The sequence below is a fragment of the Phalacrocorax carbo genome, chromosome 9 (genome assembly GCF_963921805.1).
Source record: "Phalacrocorax carbo chromosome 9, bPhaCar2.1, whole genome shotgun sequence".
Lineage (NCBI taxonomy): Eukaryota > Metazoa > Chordata > Aves > Suliformes > Phalacrocoracidae > Phalacrocorax > Phalacrocorax carbo.
Window position 1 is genome coordinate 5,826,692 of NC_087521.1, and position 22,055 is coordinate 5,848,746.

At 39.3% G+C, this 22,055-nt stretch overlaps 1 protein-coding gene across 3 annotated transcripts in view; it reads right to left on the reverse strand.

The window, feature by feature from the left end:
- The window catches only part of STXBP6 (syntaxin binding protein 6), a 130,785-nt gene that overhangs the window by 16,472 nt on the left and 92,258 nt on the right, over positions 1-22,055 (reverse strand). For all 3 annotated transcript variants that reach the window (XM_064460177.1, XM_064460179.1, XM_064460178.1), the window contains 2 exons: positions 18,136-18,266; positions 16,246-16,411 (listed from right to left, as the gene is read on the reverse strand). In XM_064460177.1, coding sequence (XP_064316247.1) covers positions 16,246-16,411; positions 18,136-18,266 — 297 coding nt within the window. The remainder of the gene's footprint in view (positions 1-16,245; positions 16,412-18,135; positions 18,267-22,055) is intronic.

Below are 22,055 nucleotides of genomic sequence, written 5' to 3' on the forward strand. Positions count from 1 at the left end.
AAATAACCAACCTCACTTCTAGCTGGCCAAATAATATTATTTCCAAACACACCAAATAAATACATCTTGATGACCTCTGCTGTTTAACTTCCCTATTTCAACATCTCCTAACCAGAACCACACAAACCAAAGAAAATCAAGTATCATGAAACACAGCAGACCATTAGCTGACCAAAACCTGAAAGCGGCACATCAACAGAGTGACTTCTGCAGCGTAGGGAATAAAATTTAATCAAGTGGAGAAGATGAGGTCTTAAAAAAAAAATTACCTTAAGGCTTCAACAGTTCAATATTTTTATTCCTAACAAGCAAGGTATATCCAAATTTTTCAATGTGGCTTGCAAAATCTTAGATTTAGAAAGAGCCGTATTACATAAAAAACCCATCCCTTTTTATGGTTCTGCAAGGGACAATAAAAATCCCTTCCACGGACAGCTGAGTAGGATAAACTTTCTTGCCACAGTTGGAAGAAAATGGAAGCATCTCCAATGCTAGTGCCCTTTTATTTTAAATAGTGACACTAAACAACATAGGGGCATTAGAGTAAAATAAAAGATTTTTTTCATTGATAAAATCTCTTGATAATGAGAACACCTGTTCTACCGAGTTTCTCTTCTGTTTTATTCAGTACTCCATAGCAATGCTGTAAAGTAAATTATTCATACTTTTGAACAGTTTATATAAATGCTTTTATACATACAGAGTATTTGTGTTGGCTGAAAAGATAAATGTCCTTACAGATACTAAAAGAAAGCTACGTTGCATAGATGATCTGCGAAATAATGTTATCTAAAGCTTTACAGGTATTACTTTGACAGGTCACCTAAGGTAAGACCAGATTCAAAGGTGGAGAAAAAGAAGCAAAAAAGGTTTTCTCCACAGAACATCTGACAAAGACCAAGAAAAGGAACAAAACCCCTGCATATGAAAAGCGTTTAAGAGTGCCTGCATGAGGCACTAGCAGACTGATCTGATCAAATTACCAATTCAAATTTCAAACAGTAAAATTAAAAAAATTCATTTAACACATCTTTGATTCAATTTGTCAATAATAATAAATATAACTATAGTTAAATTTAATATGAAAAAAAATCTATTTTGAATGAAAGCTACTGGTGGGTTAACCCTGGTTGGCAGGTAAGAACCCACCCAGCTGATTGCTTACTCCCAACTCAGTGGAACAGGGGAAGAGAATGAGAAGGGCAAAAGTGAGTAAACTCAAAAGGTTGAGATAAAAACAGTTTAATAAGTGAAGGGAAAAAAAACACCCACCCCAAAACAAAAAAAACCACCAACAAAATGCAGATGATGGAAAGCCAATCACACACCACCAGCTGCCCAATGCCCAGCCAGTCCCCAAGCAACGGCTACCTTGGGAAAAGGCAGCCCCCCAGTTGTTATTGCCGTGACATGGCATGGACCACCTCCTTGGTCAATTTGTGTCAGCTTCCCTCCTTGTGTCCTCTCCCAGCCCACTTGCTGGGGGCAGGCAGAATGAGAAACTGAGAAGGCCTTGACACTGGGTAAGCACTGGTCACCTAAAACACTGGTGTGTAATCAACACAGTTTTGGCCACAAATCTAAAATACAGCACTATACTGGCTGCTGCGGAGGAGACGAGCTCCATCCCAACCAGAACTACTACAAAGCCTAATTCACCTTTCCCTGACAAGGCAATCCCAAAGGGTTTACACAACTCCAGATGCAATTTTGTTTCAAACTGAATTCACCAAAGTATTGATGTTTCTTGTAGGGTGGGTGGGAGAATAAGGCAGCAACATACCCTGAAGGATTTTTCTAAACAAAGGTACCGCTCACAGTCACTGTGTTAATACTATTGATGGAGCTTCTGGTTAAGTAGTGTTAATTACTGAGAAGCATAATGCACTAACCCACTACAACAGAGGCATGGATCACAGTGTATTCATTGTCAGAGTCACACTTCTAAATCATGTTGGTGACTCTGAAAATTCTGCATTAGCTACAGACTCAATCTGTGCACTTACAGAAAAACTACTTCAGTAGCACATTGAGAATCACCAACTTCTGTTACAACACAGGCTGAAATAAAGTTGTAGCTCAAAAGTAAAAGTGGCTGAGTGAGAACTGGTTCAGGTCAGGACAGAGTCAGTCAAGGGCAATGGTTTGAATGCATCAAATGGAAAATGCAGCGCCTGGCCTGACACGGGCTGTGCAAGAGCAGCTGCCCTCAGTAACCTCAGCCTCTGCCAACCTAGGAGTTATACACTTAAGGGCAATCTTTTAGCAACATCCCAGTCGCCCAGGATTGGTGTGACTATGTTTATGTCTGAATGTTTTCTCTGCTAATTGTGCACATTTCTCCCATTTCTTTCAACCAGCTACTGTCGATAATAACAATCTACTTGAATGTAGCTTGTATCTGATTAGTCACTTTTTTAAAGCACCCTTCTCAAAAGCCACCTCCTCCTGCACTCTCCAAACTGTACAAAACCACTGAAAACACTTCAGGAAGAAAAAAGTGACCACAGGAAGTTCAAGTTCTTTACCTGGCATTTGTTCAGGTTCAGCTGTTTAGGGATTTTTATTTTTTTTTTAAGGAAAAGGGGAAAGAGGGAGTTACAAGTTTCCCTAGTCTGAAAGTGTCCCCTAGGCTGTCAAGGTTCAGGTGACTCCCACATATTAGCTAGATTCAGCAATCAAACGGACAGATTTTGTTAGGAGAAGGAATTAGGCCATAGAAAAAAAATTAACAGTTGTTCATTACTGCAACACAGCACTAAAGACATGAAGGCAAATCTCTTCCTCCACTAAAATTGTCATGGAAACTGTTCACAACAAGGAACACCTGCATCCGGAATGACCAACCAGAAACACTACAACAGTAATAAAGGACTAAGCGAACTTCAGGCTTCTAACTTAGGAAGCTTAGTTAACTCAAAATCAAAATATTTAGACTAATAAAGTTCCAACTGATGGTGGCACTTCACACTTCCATAAGCTGCCTCTCCTTACTGAGCATACTTGTTTTGTTAAAATCATCATTACCAGGGAGTTACAGTTCCTAGACTACCACTAGCCAAAGGCTTTCCATCGCTACTGTAACATAACAGATGATCATAAAGGTCAACAGGATGAACATGTCCTTCCCCTCCTTTTTCACCCCTCTCATCCCCCTGCCAAGTGACTGTTACACACCCTTTCACGGGTATTGGTGCTGACAGCCTCATTTAGGTCTTTTGAATAAGAGAGGAAACTGCTGCTAAAAAGAACCACACAGATAAAATGTTTCTGAACTCTCTTACATAGCCACATGAAAGCCTTATTAAACAGCTCGAGTTATTAAGTAGAAGATTACAGAAATATTATTTCTGTGATTGTAATCCTATTAGATAATTACCTCTCACAACTTAATGAATTCCAGTACCACATGAATGGAATGTTCTCTAGATAATTTAAATATTAAAATTATCAGCCAGAAAGGATGACTAAGTGATCTGAAAGAACATTAATAGAAAGTAGTATCCTTACTGGATTAATTTAATTATGAAACTTTGAAAGACTTGAAGCTGCAGATTTAAATCTGAACATAAATATCTCAATTTATCTTTCAAAAACAAAGAATGACAATCCTTTCAAGGATAATGTCCTTCCCAACTTTAATTTGAGCCTTAAAATCCAGAAGTCTCCTAACTCAGCCTGAACAGGAAGATTTTAATGGACTTCCACCTTCTTTGGAAGAAAAGAACACTTCTGTGTATTTTTGTACCTGAACCTGAAAAGTGTTTGACCCTCAAAAGGAGCATTAGTTACCGAAGTGTGGTAATTTATAAGCGGTACATATTCTGCACTTAGGTTAGCTTGTACTGATCATGCAACATTGAGAGTCCTGTACTCTAAATTCCCAGATCAATTCCACCACTGTAAAAATCTGGTTCTGCGCAGGAAAGTAATGCAGGTTTCAGAATAAGAAGTCATCTCAAATTAAGACTGAGTACGTTACTTTGCCCTGTTTTGAAGTGGAGAAGGCAATTTCTTCTGACACAAATGAATCTTTTAATACCCATTATGCCAACAGTGGCCAAGAACAGCTGTGAATAGAAAAATGCAGGCAGATATTGCATGTTATTTTGAAGCAGAGACTTTTACATTAAAAATCCACCTAATTTAGTGTTTTGTCTAAAGCACATAAGAAAAAAGAAAACCAAAGATTTCAACTGTTATAAGCACTTTTTAAAGCCTCTATAAACCTCTTAAAGTATGATCCCATACTTTTCAGTCTTCCTGATTTGCAACATCTGAAGTGAGGCCTGTAACATTAATTCTAGTAATTTAGAATATTTTATACTGTAACAACATTTCTAATATAACCCTCGTTTGTTACTTCACTGGTTTTCAATCATTATTTACATCTACATACAATTTCTTTTTACATGTCTGTAATCTTGTACTTGTAAGGCCAAAAAAAGCCAGCTTTAACATATCTCAGTTCTCACATGAGGAAACAGCATATTTTACTCCTGTAGGTAGTTAAGTAATATCTATACCCTGGGAGTTAAACAGATGCTTCCAAGTTACTTCTAAGAGTAACAAAAAACATATATTGTGAATCATAACATTATACTTTTAAAAGGGTCCTACTTATTATAAAGAATGTAGGAGGCAAAATGACAACCCTAACTGTTCAGCTGTAAAACCTTCATCAGCAAACAACAAAGCAAGATAAGCTTTATTGACAACTGAGATCAGTTTCTTTCTCTGCTCTCATTAGCCATGTCAGCTCTTTAGATTTGCACGGAAAAAAAATGACTAGTAAAAAAACTCCTTTTTGTTTTAGCCCTGGGTTTAACTTATTTACTGGAAAGAAAGCTAAAAAAGAGAACTCTTTCTGGGCTCACTCACCTGTATTTCAGATTCCTGCAGTGACTGCTCTCTACATAGCCCTTCCAGATCTGGGCTGCTAGTTATCCAGGTTCTTGCAAGTAGTATGGTCACAGCTGCACTAAGCTCAGTAGAGGCTGCAAGGTCCACCTGAGGACCTGAGTAAATGATCTGATTTTAAGACTAATATAACCAGACTACTGATAGTACTCTACTTACTAGAAGAGTTACGCTCAACTTGTCTGCCTGACCTTTTAATCATGGCTTTGTGGAAATGTTCTAAACAAGACACTGATGGAATAAAGTTTCCTCACTTCTGCACCACTATCACGCATGAACCATGCGGAACAATCACAGCATCCAGGTGCTCAACAGCTAAATACCTTTGAGCTGAAGTTCACAGTGAATGAAGAGGACACTGCTGTGGTTCCTGGAGGAGGCGGGTAAGGGAAGTCTGAGTCATTCATCAGGAGTGGAAGGATACGCTACTAAAAATCCATCCAGGCCAGAATAGCAAGGACTTCCCTAACTGCAAACTTAAGACAACGCTTGAGAGAACCTTACCTTCTGTATTTTCCTGTCCAAATCCATAAACGGCTTTAGGGCATCATTTCAGCACTAGTCCTTTAGAGGGGGGAAGGTCAGGAAAAGGAAACAGAATATATTGTTTATATCGGTGTGCAAACTGAGGGTACATACTGGTAAGCAGAAACAGAAACCAGCCAAGGTACTGGTTTCATGTATTTGTCAAATGTAAGTAAAAGCAAAGAGGGAAAGAAACCATTTGATGTTATATCTTGTTAGTGGTCTGGCAGTGGAGAGAATATAAAATATTACAATTCACCAATTATGTATTATTTTAATGAAGAAAAAATGCCAACAGAATATAGAGATGAGACAAATGTCTTTACAGAACTTGCCTGTAGCCTCGTAGCAGCACAGGATCTATCACAATTAGCCAGTATAGCTGGTCTTTCAGTAGCTTAGACCAGCTTCTAACCTTCAATAATGGGAGAGTTATTTTTAGGGATTGTCATCTCAGATTTGATTCCACCCCTGGGAATCAAAACAGTGGTGTCCATACCAAGCCTCTTCTCCTCTCAGGATGTTCTACAGCTGCACAGATGTAATGCAATGCATTTAAGTCTACAGTGAGTAAAGGGGATGTAGATCCATCAGTTTTGCGTTTTATGAATGAGTTTAAATACTGTGAAAAGACAGCAAATCAATAAATTATGTCCTTCGAAAATTACTATCGTGCCAGAGCAGGCGATCTGTGACATATGTGATATGATTCATTATCTCTTTTGTAGGAGAAGTAATTCTGAACAGCAAAAACCTCCAACAATTTGGTCTAAGACATCATCGAGACTATATCCAGTGCTCTATTTCTTAATTTTATATTAAACAATGATGATAATCCATGAAAAGTAATCATAAAAATATCAAGTCATTGCAACTAAATTTTGTGAGTTATTTTTCAAATGACTTGAGTAGCCTGGAAGATATTTTGCTATTTATCCTCTACCTAGACTGACGGTCTACAAATTTGTCTTTTAGTTTACCTCTTCCAGGTTAGAAAAGCAGTTTAGATGCCTCAGTGAGGAGGAAGTTTTCATATATACGTTCATTTGGACACCAGATGAAAGATGCTAGACACCCAGAAACTAGCTTTTTCTTCTAAGACAAAGAAGAACAGGGACTGACATTCTATTCAAGTGTGGACACTGGTTATATATAATTAGGCTAGGATGGAATAGCTGTTAAAATTAGGGGGTGGAAAACAAAATTAGAATGGGCTATTTTATTCAACAGCATTGCCAACAGACTTTTTTTTAAACAGTTATGTACACAGAATTGAAATAGAGATGAAAACAGAGGAGACATTCAGCAATAAAATGCTTAATAGTATGTCTTTGTTGTAGATTTAGGTTTGCTGGGCACAAAATTAACTATGTATTAACACATAAAGAAGCAATTTTAGTTGTTCTATTCCTTTATTCTTCTAACCAGCCTTCTGAATCTGGAAGTTCTACTCCAGGTGACCGGGAAAGGATTATGTTTCCTGCCATGTGGAACAAAGGGATCACCTCCCAGCATCCCAGCTGCTGAGTGACAGTGCTTATCCTCCTTCCCCTCGGTTCCCAGAAAGTTTAGAGATAGAGAACGTAGTTTAACTTGTGTCGTTTGCCTCATCTTCACACACATTTAGCATGGGCTTTAAATACTGTTTTCTAATTAATTTTTTGGAAGCCCTGAACCCAGGAAGTTCAGCCATGTTCAAAGTAGTTTGAACTGCAAGAACCTAAGTCAGAGGGAAAACAATCCTGATTTTTCCACTGTAGTGGCGTATTTCAAGTTGTGTTTTCAAATACTAGGTTTACAAGAAGGCAAAATGTAAGCTGTAGTCACCCAGAAACAAGAAAAACCCCACAAAACACGAACAAATGAAAAACAAGAAAAAACCACAGCCCATATACTATTGATATTACAAATGAAAAGGCATCTATGAAATTAACATTGCATGTGAACAATCAGAAAGAAAAAATTAAACATTAGCCAATGAGACTATCCAGACAAGGTCTTCTATGCATTCTTATGCCAATATGGGAACCACAAAAGATGAAGCAGATGCTAAAATCCTTCAGAAGAGAAATGACCTATGCTATCAGGGTAGCAAGAGAGCCACTGCTGTGAAACCACGTGGTGGAAATATGTATAATGAACTATTCCTAGATGTGTCAACAGGACAAGTACAGAAGACTGAAAATGTCAACACTAATGAATTCCTGCTAGTTATGAAGGAATGCTGTACTAAATTTAGAGTGATGATTGGAGCGGAAGCAATGGTTTTAGCTGGGATAGAGTTAATTTTCTTCCGAATAGCTGGTGTAGTGCTGTGTTTTGGACTTAGTATGAGAATAATGTTGATAACACACTGATGTTTTAGTTGTTGCTGAGTAGTGCTTACGCTGGTCAAGGACTTTTTCAGCTTCCCCGGCTCTGCCGGGGGCACAAGGGGCTGGGAGGGGGCACAGCCGGGACAGCTAGTAGCTAGTCCAAACCGGCCAAAGGGTTTTTCCATATCATATGACATCTTGCCCAGTATGTTAACTGGGGGGAGCTGGCTGGGGGAAGCAGCGGTCACGGCTCGGGGACCAGAGGTGTCAGTCAGCGGGCGGTGAGTGGTTACATCTCTTGGTTTTCTTTTTTGTTTGTTTTTTTTAACCTCAACCAGATGTTTCACTTCACTTTCTCTCCTTATTTTACGATTCGTTATCCTATTATCATCGTTACTGTTTTATTTTAATCATTAAACTGTTCTTATCTCAACCCCCCATGAGTTTTCTTACTTTGGCTCTTCCTATAGTCTCCCCCATTCCAAGGCGGGTGTGGGGGAGAGCAAGCAGCTGGGTGGTGTTTAGTTGCTGACTGGGCTAAACCACAACAGCTGGACAAGATAATTTACACTTCGTATTCACTTCATACAGATGTATAGTAACATCATGGCCTTATGACTTTGAACGGGACTGTTTATGAAAAATATGGCATAGAGGATTTTTACCCAGAAGATCAGGAAGTGATTCTGGAGCAAGATCAAGTCCTACCCCTTCTGACTGAAACTGGAAAAAGATCAAAATTCAAAAAGAGAATGAAGAGATACTTGAAAAGAATGTATCCCTTCATTAAGCACCAGATGGTTCTGAGCAATACATTTCGAATGAGCTAGTGGCTGTGTGATTTTCAAATAAGATGAGGTCAAATGGTTGGAGCGCTCTCATTTTAAGAAAAACTTTTTTTAATACTTCATTTGAGTTTTCTTGTCTCAAGCAACCTAAGAATTTATATAAAATTCACTCTCAAGGACTTAAGCAGCTCACAAATACTGAGAAATGGATTTGGATTCACACAAAAGTGTCCCACAGAGGTATTTTCAATAGTTTATTTTCAGCTATTACTATCGATGCACCACTTGCATTCACTTTCCAGACTGGGAAAAATGGCTATATTAAATGAAGTTAACAGTGACCTAAAGAAGTAACATAAGAAATACTGAGTTGTAGGAACAGAAAAGGAGGATTTTACTTTTTGAAACAGCTGGGCATTCAGGTGGTTCAGTTTTCCTTTTAAAAGACTTCATTTGGCAATCACCCAAGGCTGCTTTTTTTCTTCTTTAAAAAGAGAAGCAATTCTGTTTTCCGTTTCTAATAGTTCTGGAGGTGTTATGAACATGGACAATCACCTTTCCATATCAGAGTACAGCCAGATCAAAAGAAGATTCATTAAGGATGAAGAAACTCTGGTCTCATGCGGTTATGTCCAAAAGTGACCAGAAGACATCTTTCACTGATCAATTAACACTCAGCAGCATCAACACAGAACAAGCATCTAGTTCATTTTAAGCAAATACTGATAAATTCCAAAGTGCTATAAAATACTTATATAAAAACATACATTTATGCTATACACAAATATCTATATACCTGCAAGTATACTAACTATGTGTAAATCAGACTTTTATCTTTCTAGTAAAAGCATTAAACTAGTGAAGCTATGCAAGGTGAAACAGTAAAAGATCTCAATAAACCAATGGGTCAAACTGGCAGTGAATAGCTTTGCCACTATTACAATGAATTACATTCAAGATAAATTCCACCTCTGGGGTAAGAAGCACTAGTAGTCGTCCTTGAGGTGGGCTTACAGAACTGACAAACTGAATATATAACAACTCAGATGCGCTAAGACCAATCCGTCAGTAAAGAAGAAAAACATTAACTTTTCTTCAGCTTACTGATCAGCAGTTTTCTTTAGGGAAGCCCAGCAAATATCAGCTACCCACAGTGAGCTTTTTAAAAGATGTTTCAAACTTCTCATCAATGGCATCTCTGGTTTATGAGTCCAGGCAGTTGCATTTCATCTGAAATACAGTAACTTTACAGATGGAGGATGTGATCTCTACTGTTCACTGTAATGCAACATGGGGCCCACAAAAGCTTTTTCTTATTGTAGGTTACACTGGGACACTGTGCTTTCTCCTGGAATCAGATTCGTGGCACGACTGACATGTGCAAACACCTCCTTCTCTATTGAGTTTATTTTTACAGGCTGTGCACTTTTTTCCACCAAAGTACTTTTTCAAGCAGAACTCTAATGCACCAAAACCAACAGCACAGCAACTTGCAAGCCACAATAAACAATACATTCAGTTCAAATGCAATTTCCTAGGAAAATATTTTCCAAGGCACAGACACACGGTGAAACAAAATACACACAAGCGTATGGCTCAAAGGTGCTGGAGCGCACTACAGATACAACAGCAGTTCTGTAGAACCGCATTATAAACCAACTGTATTTTATTTACACAGCAGAGAAGTAAATACAACCGCCATAGCGGATCATCACATCTAGCTATCACGCCTAGCTGTGGGCACCACCACCTGCTCAAAGGGATGTCATACCGCAGTGGGCAAACTGGAGTAGCTACACAAGAAAGTGGTCCCCTAAGCCTCAGTAATTACTAGTTCACTAAATGTTCACAAGAACAAGAGAATAATAGATTACTTCCAACCTTTGCTTATTAATGAAATTATTATTATATTCATACCTTTAGATAGCTGATCTTTTAAATGTTTTTACATAGGCAACACAATAAAACAAGGGTTTTCATAATCTAAGTGGTTTTTTATTTTCTTTACATTTGATCTTTTTGTCTTGATCTGATTTTAGTATTAATAAACATTTCATTTAAAAAGTTTAAGATATTATCTATAATTTTTCAAGCCAATGACATTCACAAACTTGTTTCTTCTAGGGTCCACATCACCATATAGTTTTGATGTCCCTGCCTTCCTGCCTCTAAAATACAGTACTGAAGTTTAAAGTTCAGTCAAAATTACAGAAATGAGAAATTAATAATTAAAGTCTGGAAAATATATATAGCACAACAATTAAGAGCCAAACTGACAGGTCACAAATGTTTTTCAGAAAAACTTATCTTCTCTATTTCAAATGTACTTCTGTTGATGTTTTTAAATACTAGCATTGATGCCAGCACAGGACATTACTGTATATTGCAGATTAGCTATAAATTAAGGAAATATCTAATTAGGGTCCATTTTGTATTACCACCACCTTTACCCTCTTCCAAACTGAGATGTTTATTTCAACTCAAAAACTTCAAACTCTAATCTAATATATTTATAAAAATCAACACTAACCCTAAGTCAGTAATATTTTTAATACTAATATTTATACTTAATGGAAGTCTAACCAACCAGTAACTTTCAGAATCAGTAATTACTACAGAAGCACAGAAATCCATTATGGGTCTCTGAACATCAGCATCTGTTCATTTGACACACAAAAAAAGTCAATTTCTACGAAAAACAGTAATATTCTGCATCTTGAAGATAACACCTCACTTAGGCCTTCACTCTTCAGAAAAGGCAAGAAAATATATTGCTTAATGCTTTCGATATTATCTCATCTCAGAGTTATACAGATCAAAAAGGAACCAACCTTCGTAATGATAAATGTCCCTTCTTGTTTTATGTACCCCTACAGATTTTACAAGAACATAATGTACTTTTTTTGCCCAAGATTCCCATTTTAGAAAGTTAATTTAGAGCTATGATTATATGCAATCTTTCCACGGAACAAGCACTCAATTATTCTTATCCATTCTAATCTCAACACATAGCTTTTATGCTTAAGGTAACTAAAATCCATTGAGTTAAATAAGAAAATGGTAAAACAGAATTAATCTTGACATGAATATGCAGGGCATAAAAGCAAGCACCTGAAATGGTCTTTGGCAGCAGAAAATTTTTTTCTAATATTTCAATCTCTAGACTGACAGTGGCCTTTATTTTCCCTAAAGCAAACAACCCAGTACTTAGTATATATTGGCAAGCAATGCCTTAATCAGATGCGAAAAGTTTTGTTCCTGCATGGAAACATTGCTAAGATTCATCTGGTCGGCAACTTCAAATGGCAAAAACACCACCAAAATAACGCGGTAGATACTTCAGCCTTTTTTTTTCCCCCCCCAAAATGCATTTGCATCAGAATTTATTTACAAGTGGAAGCCTCTAAGAATAATATGTTCAATTACACACTTTCTCAATGGCTATCAGGTAAGAACTGAAACCAACAACAACCAGGTATTTGAAGAAGGGGAGCAATTGTCTTTCTTCCCATCCCAATTCCTAACAGCAAGTTCTTGTTCACCTCTAAGTCAGTCATTAAACTTGCTCACTATGGTGAACACCACTACATGCCTACCGGGTCTCAAATGTGTAAGCTAAGTGAGTCAATAGCATAGGAAAAAAGTAGTACTCATTACCACTCTTACACTGGCAATATGTTCTTGGAGGAGAAAAAGAATGATCCATTAATAACTCCTGACAGTTGCTCTAAAGAAAAGGTTACAGAGGCAAAGATGTCATTACTTTGAGCTTTTAAGAATATTTTAATTAATTCATCAGAATAACTGGTAAAACCAAAGCATATATGTAGAACAAAGCTTAAAACAAACAAAAAAAATCACAAGATCATAATCTTCCTTCAACCTGAGGTCTTGCTCCTCTCCAAGGATTATGAATTTCTAATACCAATCTAAAGGTGGCAGCAACTGTTTATTCTTATAGGCCTAGAATTAATCTCTGAGGTGTTTCAAATGCTGTATCACAGGGTTCTATCCAGAAATGAGAGTCAAATTCATCCTCAGTGTCAGCCTAATGTCACGTCATGAATTAAGTTGTTCTCATCTCCAACTTTGTTTTTTACATTACTGATGTAAATACAATCTGATTAACTTGGCCACTGAACAACAATTAACGCAACAGAGAGATACTGCAAATTAGGCATATTCCAGTATCTGAACCCATAAGTTAGGAAGATACAGAAGTGAAAAATATTTCTTCTCAGTCAAAAAGCCCTCTACCCCCAAATGCCTGCCTCACCTTTCCCCTCCAAAATAACATCCAGCATGCACATAAACTATGGAGAGGGCTCTTCTAAATTCTAAACAAAAGCCAAACTTGATATATTTAGTACAAGATACTACTAGTGGGAGGAGTCTTGTTACAGTCTTCTGAAATACGAATTTGTTCTTTGTTCTCAGAATTAGCACCCACACATTTAATCAGTTCCCATTATTGCTGTAATTACTAATGTTAATAATCAAATTACAGAAAATAGTTTAGCCTGTTTAACTCTACAGACTATCTCCTTAATGATACCCGAATGAAAACAAAGCAAAAGATGGTTCTGGAGAAGAAGAATCAGGGGCAGGGCTCTGGCCCATAGGGGGAAGTAAGTGCACGTGTGCATGGGCAATGCACACGTGTGTGTGCGCGTGCACGTGGGGTAAAAGGAGAAAGGCAATGACGAGGATCTGCAGTTCCACAGGGACACCCGTATTTACTTACAGCCTAAGCTCCTAAGCGCTTCCTGCAGAAGTAGGAGCAGCATGATTTTCGCTTTCTTCACTCCTACCCTTTAGGAAGGAATCAGACTCAATAAGATAAGTAAGCTTGTAAACAAGCCCTTCAAGTTCTTTCAACTTCAGTTCCACTTGGAAGGAAGGATTCTTTGGTGGCACTGTTTTGTTTTTGAAAATATGCACTAGCTACAAGATACGCGTATCATGTATGCAATGTGTATCTACATCATTACATACACAAGCATGTCAGCGTTTGCATACATATATTCTAATAGTCTATGTTAAAAAAAACTTGTAGGGTATTAGCAGTTAAACTGACTAACCAGCCAAGAGGAACATTACTTTTCACATCCCTCAAAGTTTAAAAGAATATCACTTAAAGCATAAATGCTACCTTAGTAGAGGGGATGAAGTGACATGCTTCATCTGAAATCTAACCACACTACGGTTTAAGAATGATTTGAATATACAGCTCTGGCTAATTACCAACAAAACACCCCAATAAAAACAATAAAACCCCTAAATTTAATTAATTTCAAGCTATATTCTCAGGTATATGTTCTTTGGTTTGCTCAGCTACAGTTGGACCTTGCTTTTTCCAGTCAGGATGAATTTGAGATTGACAACACATTTCACTGTATTTTCCGTAAAAAAACCCCACTCTGATATTGCAGGTTTCAGACTAAATGAGTTTTGATCACAGTTGGCCCATCCCTGGGCTTCAAACGAGGGCTATCAGAACTGCAGGTACCTCCCCGGCGTCTGAGCCTGCTGACTACCAACTTGCGGAACAGCTCCTATAAATCAATGAATGGTGCTGCTGCTTCTGGTCACTGAATGACTCCGTTTGCCTCAAAGCAACGGACCAACTAATATAACCCAGCAGCTGAACTAACTTTGACAGTATTACATATTACCAAGGAGACCTGCCTTTAACCCTGAGAATCCAGTTAAGAATACCAAACTGAACAGTGAAAGGAACAGCAGACATTTAAACAGACTATCGCCCCTTACGTATTACAAAATAATTTCCAATGATACGATCGCACTGCTTTTTATAATTACTGGTACTGGTTATTTGCTAATAGTAGACTTCCCATTGCTCAGTGAGGCTGACACATAGAAAGTCACTGGAATTTAGTGTCAACTATTACTTGGTTTACAGTTATGATAGTTTCTGTCAAATTTAAACTTATCCTCAGGGAGTCTGTAACCCAGTGCGAGGAAAAAGTTGAGAGCATGAAGAACAGCAGAAGCACTGTGTGCATGAGGAGATTTTAGTCCCTGGCCCTATACCACATCCATAGTCCGTACCGTGTGTGAACACACGGACTGCATCTGCACACAGTCAGAATGACAGGCAAGGAACATGGAAACAGTCACCATCTGTATCAGAGGATGGCTGAATAAGCCCATTTTAGCTATGAAGTTGTAATAGAGAGAATGTGGGTATGCTTCATGGGACATGGCAGGCTCTAGTGTGTATTAAAGTAGAAGTCAAACAAAAGTTTATGAATCTCAGTGTCGATTTCCTCCCCCCCCCGATGATACTTGTTTAGGATAACGGTTAATATTTGGGCCAGTTGAATCAGGCACTAAATTTTGGACAGGTCAGAGGCTGAAATGTGTGGTGGTTCATTAACACTGACTTATTTGCAGGAAGGATGTAAGTAAGCATCATGAGCAAACAGATGACAAACAAAGGCTTGACATGAGATTTCTTCCATATGAAATGGAAAAATCTTGGAGGATATCTTCTCCCATCAGTGCAGAAACTGATCCTCCCTCCTCCCCACGACACCAAAAAGAAAACAAAGGAAATCCTATTAGTATGGAAATGGAAAAAAACAAGAGAGGAAGTTTACAAGAAATTTTATGTCTTTTTTGTAGTTTGAGAACACACTAAAAGGATGATTGACAGAACAGTTCTGACTTATGACCGCAGAGTTAGTTGTAACCTCAGTATCAGTAGCTAGGCACCAAACTGGAGATGATTTGCCCCTTCCTCAGGTTTACCTTCAGTGTTTTAGAGGAAAGGGATGCAACACAAAATTACAGCCAGAAAAAAAACATATAAAGGTGGCTGCACAAAATAAGGCTCTCCGTATAACTGATATCTTCTGGGGGGAAGAAACAACAACTAAACAAAACCCCAAGTCAGCTTGCACTTCTCTTCTAGTTTGGAGACGTACTGAGAAGAACGATTTTTTATTCCCACTGTGCAGAACATGGGAGGTGTTCTGTTTGAGTGCAGACAAGACGACTATTTTTAGAAATTCCAGTCTAAGAACAACTAAACCAGCTTATTTTCCTGAGGAATACTTTGTGAAATATGTGAAAATCCTCCCCCCAAAAATACTTTTTTGTTGGTTGGGAAGTGCATGGCAAATACCCATTTCACACATTGACCAGACTTTTTTTAGTCTAATCCTGGAAATTCACCTTAAGATATGCAACTTATGAAATGTAACAAAACTCCGAACTGTTTCTGTCAAGATCAAAGTAAATTCTAAAAAACCCATGGGAAGTTTAGTAATAACCACTTTTTCCACAGACTTGTGAGGAAATGGCAATGCAGAACAGGCTTTTAGTAGAAAATATGTCAGGCCACCCAGAAATGTTTCTGGATGAACAAAAGTAGAGACACAAATCGAAATCAAGGTCGCTAAAAAGAGGGAAGAGAATGACTTCTCACAAGGTGGGTAAGGGATGCTGCCTCTGGAACTGAACACTAGGGAAGCAAAGGTAACAGAAGTGTGAAGTGGTGCTTGATGAAGAAATTCTAAAGCCTAGAAGTTTACTACTGTGACGTTTAGCATATTCAACACCCATGATTTCAAGATGCAATTAGGCTGCAAGCTCATTTGTACACAGAATAACTCGCGTGAAAATAATTTCATGTCCAACTGCACAAAGTACTTCAGCTTCAACTGACTTACCTCCCATAATTTTAGACTGGCAGTTGATAAATTCTGGCTTCTTGTCTGTAAGGTATCGCTGACAAGTGTGATGTAGAACCTGAAAGAATGTGCATTTTTCTGAAGCTGTGCTTGCTACCCATTGGTCAAAAGCATTTTCAAAGAGTAAATCAAATTCTGGGGAATCCTGGAAGAAAAAAAACATGTTACTATTATTCCGGTTTTATAAATTATTTGGAGAAAGATATAGAGCTATTATTTTTTACAAGGTATTACACTGAAAAAAGCAGAAAGGTCATGCAACACAAGACCGTCCTGGATTATTTTTCCTTTGCATATTTTTTGGATGCAAAAAAAGAAGCAGTAAGTTTTTTTCTTGCAGGTATTTTTAATGAGGAATATTCAGCTATGACAAAAATAACTGAAAACAAAAATACTTTAAACCCAAACATTAAAAGTTGGAATCTGATAAGAAATCCTTGTTATCTACACATATATAGTTACTTGTCTCTTCTATATTACACAAGGATCTGTGCCTCTCAGCACAAAATCTACTTTCACACTATATTATAGAAGATTTGGTTCTGCTCTCCATACTCAACCAAAGAAGGAAAACAAATAGTAAGTACTAGTTATTGTATTTAATGTATTATCATGAAGTGTTGCATAAGTCTCAAGATAACATGAACAAAAGACCACTCCTAGAACAAATCCAAGTCCAGCTCTATACCATGCATCAAGTGCCAAAATAAATTGCTTTTATGCAAGTATTGCTATTTATTTAGCAATATTTGCTAAATATAATTTTGTAATCTAATCTAGTAAATGCTTTTTTGAATCAATGAGATTAGGAATAATGTCTAAGGAACCTGTCTAAGCTTAAGAACTCGATAGGACTTTCAATCTGAGAGTATCCCAATTATCTCTTATTTACACACCTACATAGCAGATGCTGGGAAAGGGCCTAAAAATATCATACCCCTTATCTATTTGTCATTGCTCTCATTTTCATTGTCCCTTTTACCCAGAGAAAATATAATCCCACCCCTTGCATTTCATAGGGCAGTGGCCAAAGGGCTCTTTTGTACAAAATACTTAAGATGCTTAGGTGGCTGATCAGAGCACGGCTTTGAACAAACCAAGGGGGTTAGTCACAAACATTTTGCTGTACAATGAATACACTAAGTCACTCTGTGATCACCTAGTATAAGCCACATTCCTGCTTTCTAATTCTGCTGTTTACTACTGAAGACTTGTATTCATTATCTTATTACATATTAGTACAACTTTGTCTTGAGACAGCTCAAGGCAGGCTGTATATTCCACATTAAATTCCACATTCCAGAACTATTTAGTGGGGGGTTTGTTTCATTTTATTTCTTTTTTTTCTTTTTTGTTTAAATCAGCATTCACATGCCATTGGCTACTAAATCACACCACCACACTTAGTAGAAAAAGGTAAGACACGCAAAAAGATCTGAGGAGAGGACTGTTCTGGAAAAAAAAACACAAAGTTCACAATATTTCACAAATTTGAACCTCGGCAACCTCTCCTGTCCTTGCTTCTACTTACTGCTCTATTTTACAACATGGCTGCATCGCAAAATGGACCCCAAGAGGCTTGTAGCTGAAGACAAGGCAAACAAGGCTCTTATTTTCCTCTTCACCAAGAAGAGAGGCAGTAGGAAGAAAAGTAGGGAAAGACAGGAAGAAAAACCCCAACTATAAGCTTTGGCCTCCTCCCATCTTTCCCATTAAAATAAATTTCACAAATCCCATTGAATTTTTTGAGAATTTGCATTTAAACCTGTGTTTTATCTTTCCAGATGCCTTTTGAATAGTGAAAGAATGCTGATTCACAAATCAGTTAAAAGAGCTGAATTCTCATTTTCTAGAACTGTTCAAACTCACCCGATTAGGGTCTATACCATTGACCTGGCGAAGCTGCTCGAGCATCCATTGTGTTCTCCTGACAAAAGATGTAGAGCCTTCAAATTGCTTCACCTTCGTAATAGATGCTTGAGCTGGTTTCTTGTTCGTCACTGAACATGTAAAAGAAAAAAAACCATAACATATAAGTGAAATGGGTTTCATGTTTCAGGAATGTGCCATTTAGCTCACTGTATCGGTAGTTGGTTTGACAGTATTTTCTGTAATGTCCCACAAAGTAAACAACATTTTGATGCAAGTGGTGGAGGAGCCAATGAGGCGAGATGTGCTGCTCGACCTTATCCTAACAAACAAGGAAGGGCTGGTGGAGGATGTGAGAGTTGGGGGCAGCCTTGGCTGCAGTGACCATGAGATGGTCGAGTTTAGGATACTGCAAGGTAGAAGCAGGGCTATGAGTCAGGTTACAACCTTGGACTTCAAGAGGGCCAACTTTGGCCTCTTCAAAGACCTGCCAGGAGGAATGCCATGGGCTAGGGCTGTGGAAGGCAGGGGGGTCCAAGAGACCTGGACAGTATTCAAGTACCACTTCCTCCGAGCTCAAGATCGGTGCATCCCCAGGAGGAAGAAGTCAGGCAGAGGAGCCAGGAGACCTGCACGGATGAGCAAAGAGCTTCTAGAGAAACTCAGATGGAAGAAGGAGGTTCACAGTATGTGGAGAAAGGGACTGGCCGCTTGGGAGGAATATAGGAATGTTGTCAGGGTGTGCAGAGATGTGACGAGGAAGGCCAAGGCCCACTTGGAATTAAATCTGGCAATGCATGTCAAAGATAACAAGAAGGGCTTCTTTAAATACATCAGCAGTAAAAGGAAGACTGGGGACACAGTGGCCCCACTGCTGCACAAGGAAGGGGCCCTGGGGACGCAGGATGCAGAGAAGGCAGAGTTACTGAATGCCTTCTTTGCTTCAGTCTTCACTGCTCAGGCTGGCCCTCAGGCATCTCAGCCCCCAGAGGGGAGAGGCCAAATCTGGACAAAGGAAGACTTAACATCGGTTGAGGAGGATTGTGTCAGAGATCACCTATGCAAACTGGATCCTCGCAAATCCATGGGCCCCAATGGGATGCACCCACGAGTGCTGAGGGAGCTGGCGGATGTTCTTGCTGAGCCACTCTCCATCACCTTTGAAAGGTCATGGAAGACAAGAGAGGTGCCCAAGGACTGGAGGACAGTAAATGTCACTCCAATCTTCAAAAAGGGCAAGGAGGAGGACCTGGGGAACTATAGGCCAGTCAGCCTCACCTCCGTCCCTGGAAAGGTGATGGAGCAGTTCATCCTGGAGGTCATCTCCAGGCATGTAGAGGAAAAGAAGGTCATCAGAAACAGTCAACATGGATTCACCAAAGGAAGATCATATTTGACCAACCTGATAGCCTTCTACGATGGTGTGACTGGCTTAGTCAATGAAGGGAGAGCAGTAGATGTTGTCTACCTTGACTTCAGTAAGGCATTTGACACTGTTTCCCATAGCATCCTCACAGGCAAGCTTAGGAAGTGTGGGCTGAATGAGTGGACAGTGAGGTGGATGGAGGACTGGCTCAACAACAGAACTCAGAGGGTCATGATCAACAGAGCAGAGTCTGGATCGAGGCCTGTCACTAGTGGTGTTCCCCAGGGATCAGTGCTGGGTCCAGTCCTGTTCAACATATTCATCAATGGCCTGGATGATGGGACAGAGTGTAACCTCAGCAAGTTCGCTGATGATACCCAGCTGGGAGGAGTGGCTGATACACCAGAAGGCTGTGCTGCCATCCAGTGAGACCTGGACAGGCTGGAGAGCTGGGCTGAGGGGAACCTCATGAAATTCAACAAGAGCAAGTACAAGGTCCTGCACCTGGGGAGGAACAACCCCAGGCACCAGGACAGGCTGGGGGCTGAACTACTAGAAAGAGGCTCTATTGAGAAGGACCCGGGAGTGCTGGTGGACAACAAGCTGCCCCTGAGCCAGCACCGTGCCCTTTGTGGCCAAGAAGGCCAAGGGTATCCTGGGCTGCATGAAAAGGAGTCTGGCCAGCAGATGGAGAGAGGTTACCCTCCCTCTACTCCATGCTAGTGAGACCACATTTGGAGTGCTGTGTCCAGTTTTGGGGCCCCCAGTTTAAGAAGGGCAGGGAACTGCTTGAGCAAGTCCAGTGGAGAGCTACCAAGGTGATCAGGGGCTGGAGCATCTCCCTTGTGAGGAAAGGCTGAGAGACCTGGGTTTGTTCAGCCTGGATAAGAGAAGACTGAGGGGGGATCTCATCAATACCTATAAATATCTGAAGGGTGGGTGTCAGGATGACAGGACTAGGCGCTTTTCAATAGTGCCCAACGACAGGACAAGGGGCCACGGGCACAAGCTGGAACACGGGAAGCTCCACCTGAACATGAGGACAAACCCCTTCCCTGTGCGGGTGCCAGAGCAGGGGCACAGGCTGCCCAGGGGGGCTGTGGGGTCCCTTCCCTGGAGACATTCACACCCCGCCTGGACACAGCCCTGTGCCCCTGCTCTGGGGGTGCCTGCTCAAGCAGGGGGGTTGGACAAGATGATCTCCAGAGGTGCCTTCCAACCCCTACAATGCCAAACAAGCATTATACTAAAAATTGGATATATTTTAGCCATTATCAGCTTAAGTTGCCAACACCCTGTAAAAAACAGAACTAAACCAAAGGCTTTTCCATCTGCATTCTTCCAGCCATCTTACTTTTTTCTCTTTTCCCCCATGCTAATCAGCAGAGTTTTCTCATACCCAGCCTCTTATTAGTTTCTTTCTCTTCTTGTCATTTTAGACAAGAAATCCCACACATGCAAAGGAAAGAAAATAAAGACATCCCCAAGTTTAAGGCATTTACATACCTTTAAAAAAACAAAAACAAAAAACAACCTGTTACTTTAGACTGACTTTCACATTGGAGATTGGAGAAACCTATTTTTTTCTTTTCATTCTTTTCACAACACATCACATGTAGGTCATGCTTCTATAACACCACCAACACCTATGACATTCAATTCCCCATTTCCAGTGTCCAGTCAACAGTATATGCACTTACTGCATTGAGAAAGATAACCTACCCAATCAGACAATAGCCTGTGAAAAATATAGTTATAAGAATTAAGGAACTAAATGTTGTTCAACTCCCCCCAAAAATTAGGTACTACAAAACTGTCATGCAAGACAGCTCTGTGGGTTTGGTTCTTTTTGTTTGTTTGTGGGTTGTTTTTTTGTTGGGTTTGTTTTGTTTGTTTGTTTGTTTTTTTTTTGGGGGGGGGGGGGCAAAAACCCCCCACACTGAAACAATACAACCGCAAACAACAGCAAGAAAAAAAAATACCGAGCCCCAAAACAAACCCTGCAACATAAAACACTCAAATTAGTGTATCCTTAACTGAGCATCAAACATTAAAGCTCACTCTTCAACAGCAAATTTTCTTTTCATCAACTTTTAACCTCTATACAAGTTTTATAAGCAGTTTTAGGCACTTTCTACAGTTATACCCTATATTTTATTTACATGGTATTTATCTGTTGCTGTATGTTAAGCCACTTCCAAACACATTTCCACCTTCTGTGAAGAAATAATCTGAAGAATCGTTGTACTACACAATCTACTGAGGCTGGTGTATCATTTTTTTTGCCTTAAACTCTTTATTTCTAAGAATCCTTTTACCTGTATGGTCCTCCGAAAAGAGTAGTACTGGAAAAGTAACTTTTCTCTGCTTTTAGATGGTGGCAGTTAAAGAAAGCTTTTAAAATAATCAAGACTTGAATAGCAAGATTGCTTATTACTCTGAGTCCCCTTTACCCAAATAATCAGGAGAACTAACAGGTTTCCCACTCTGAAGATGCATGCTGCATGCACTTCTGCACTCAGGGGCACAGCTATACAGTAAGTAAACATCAATG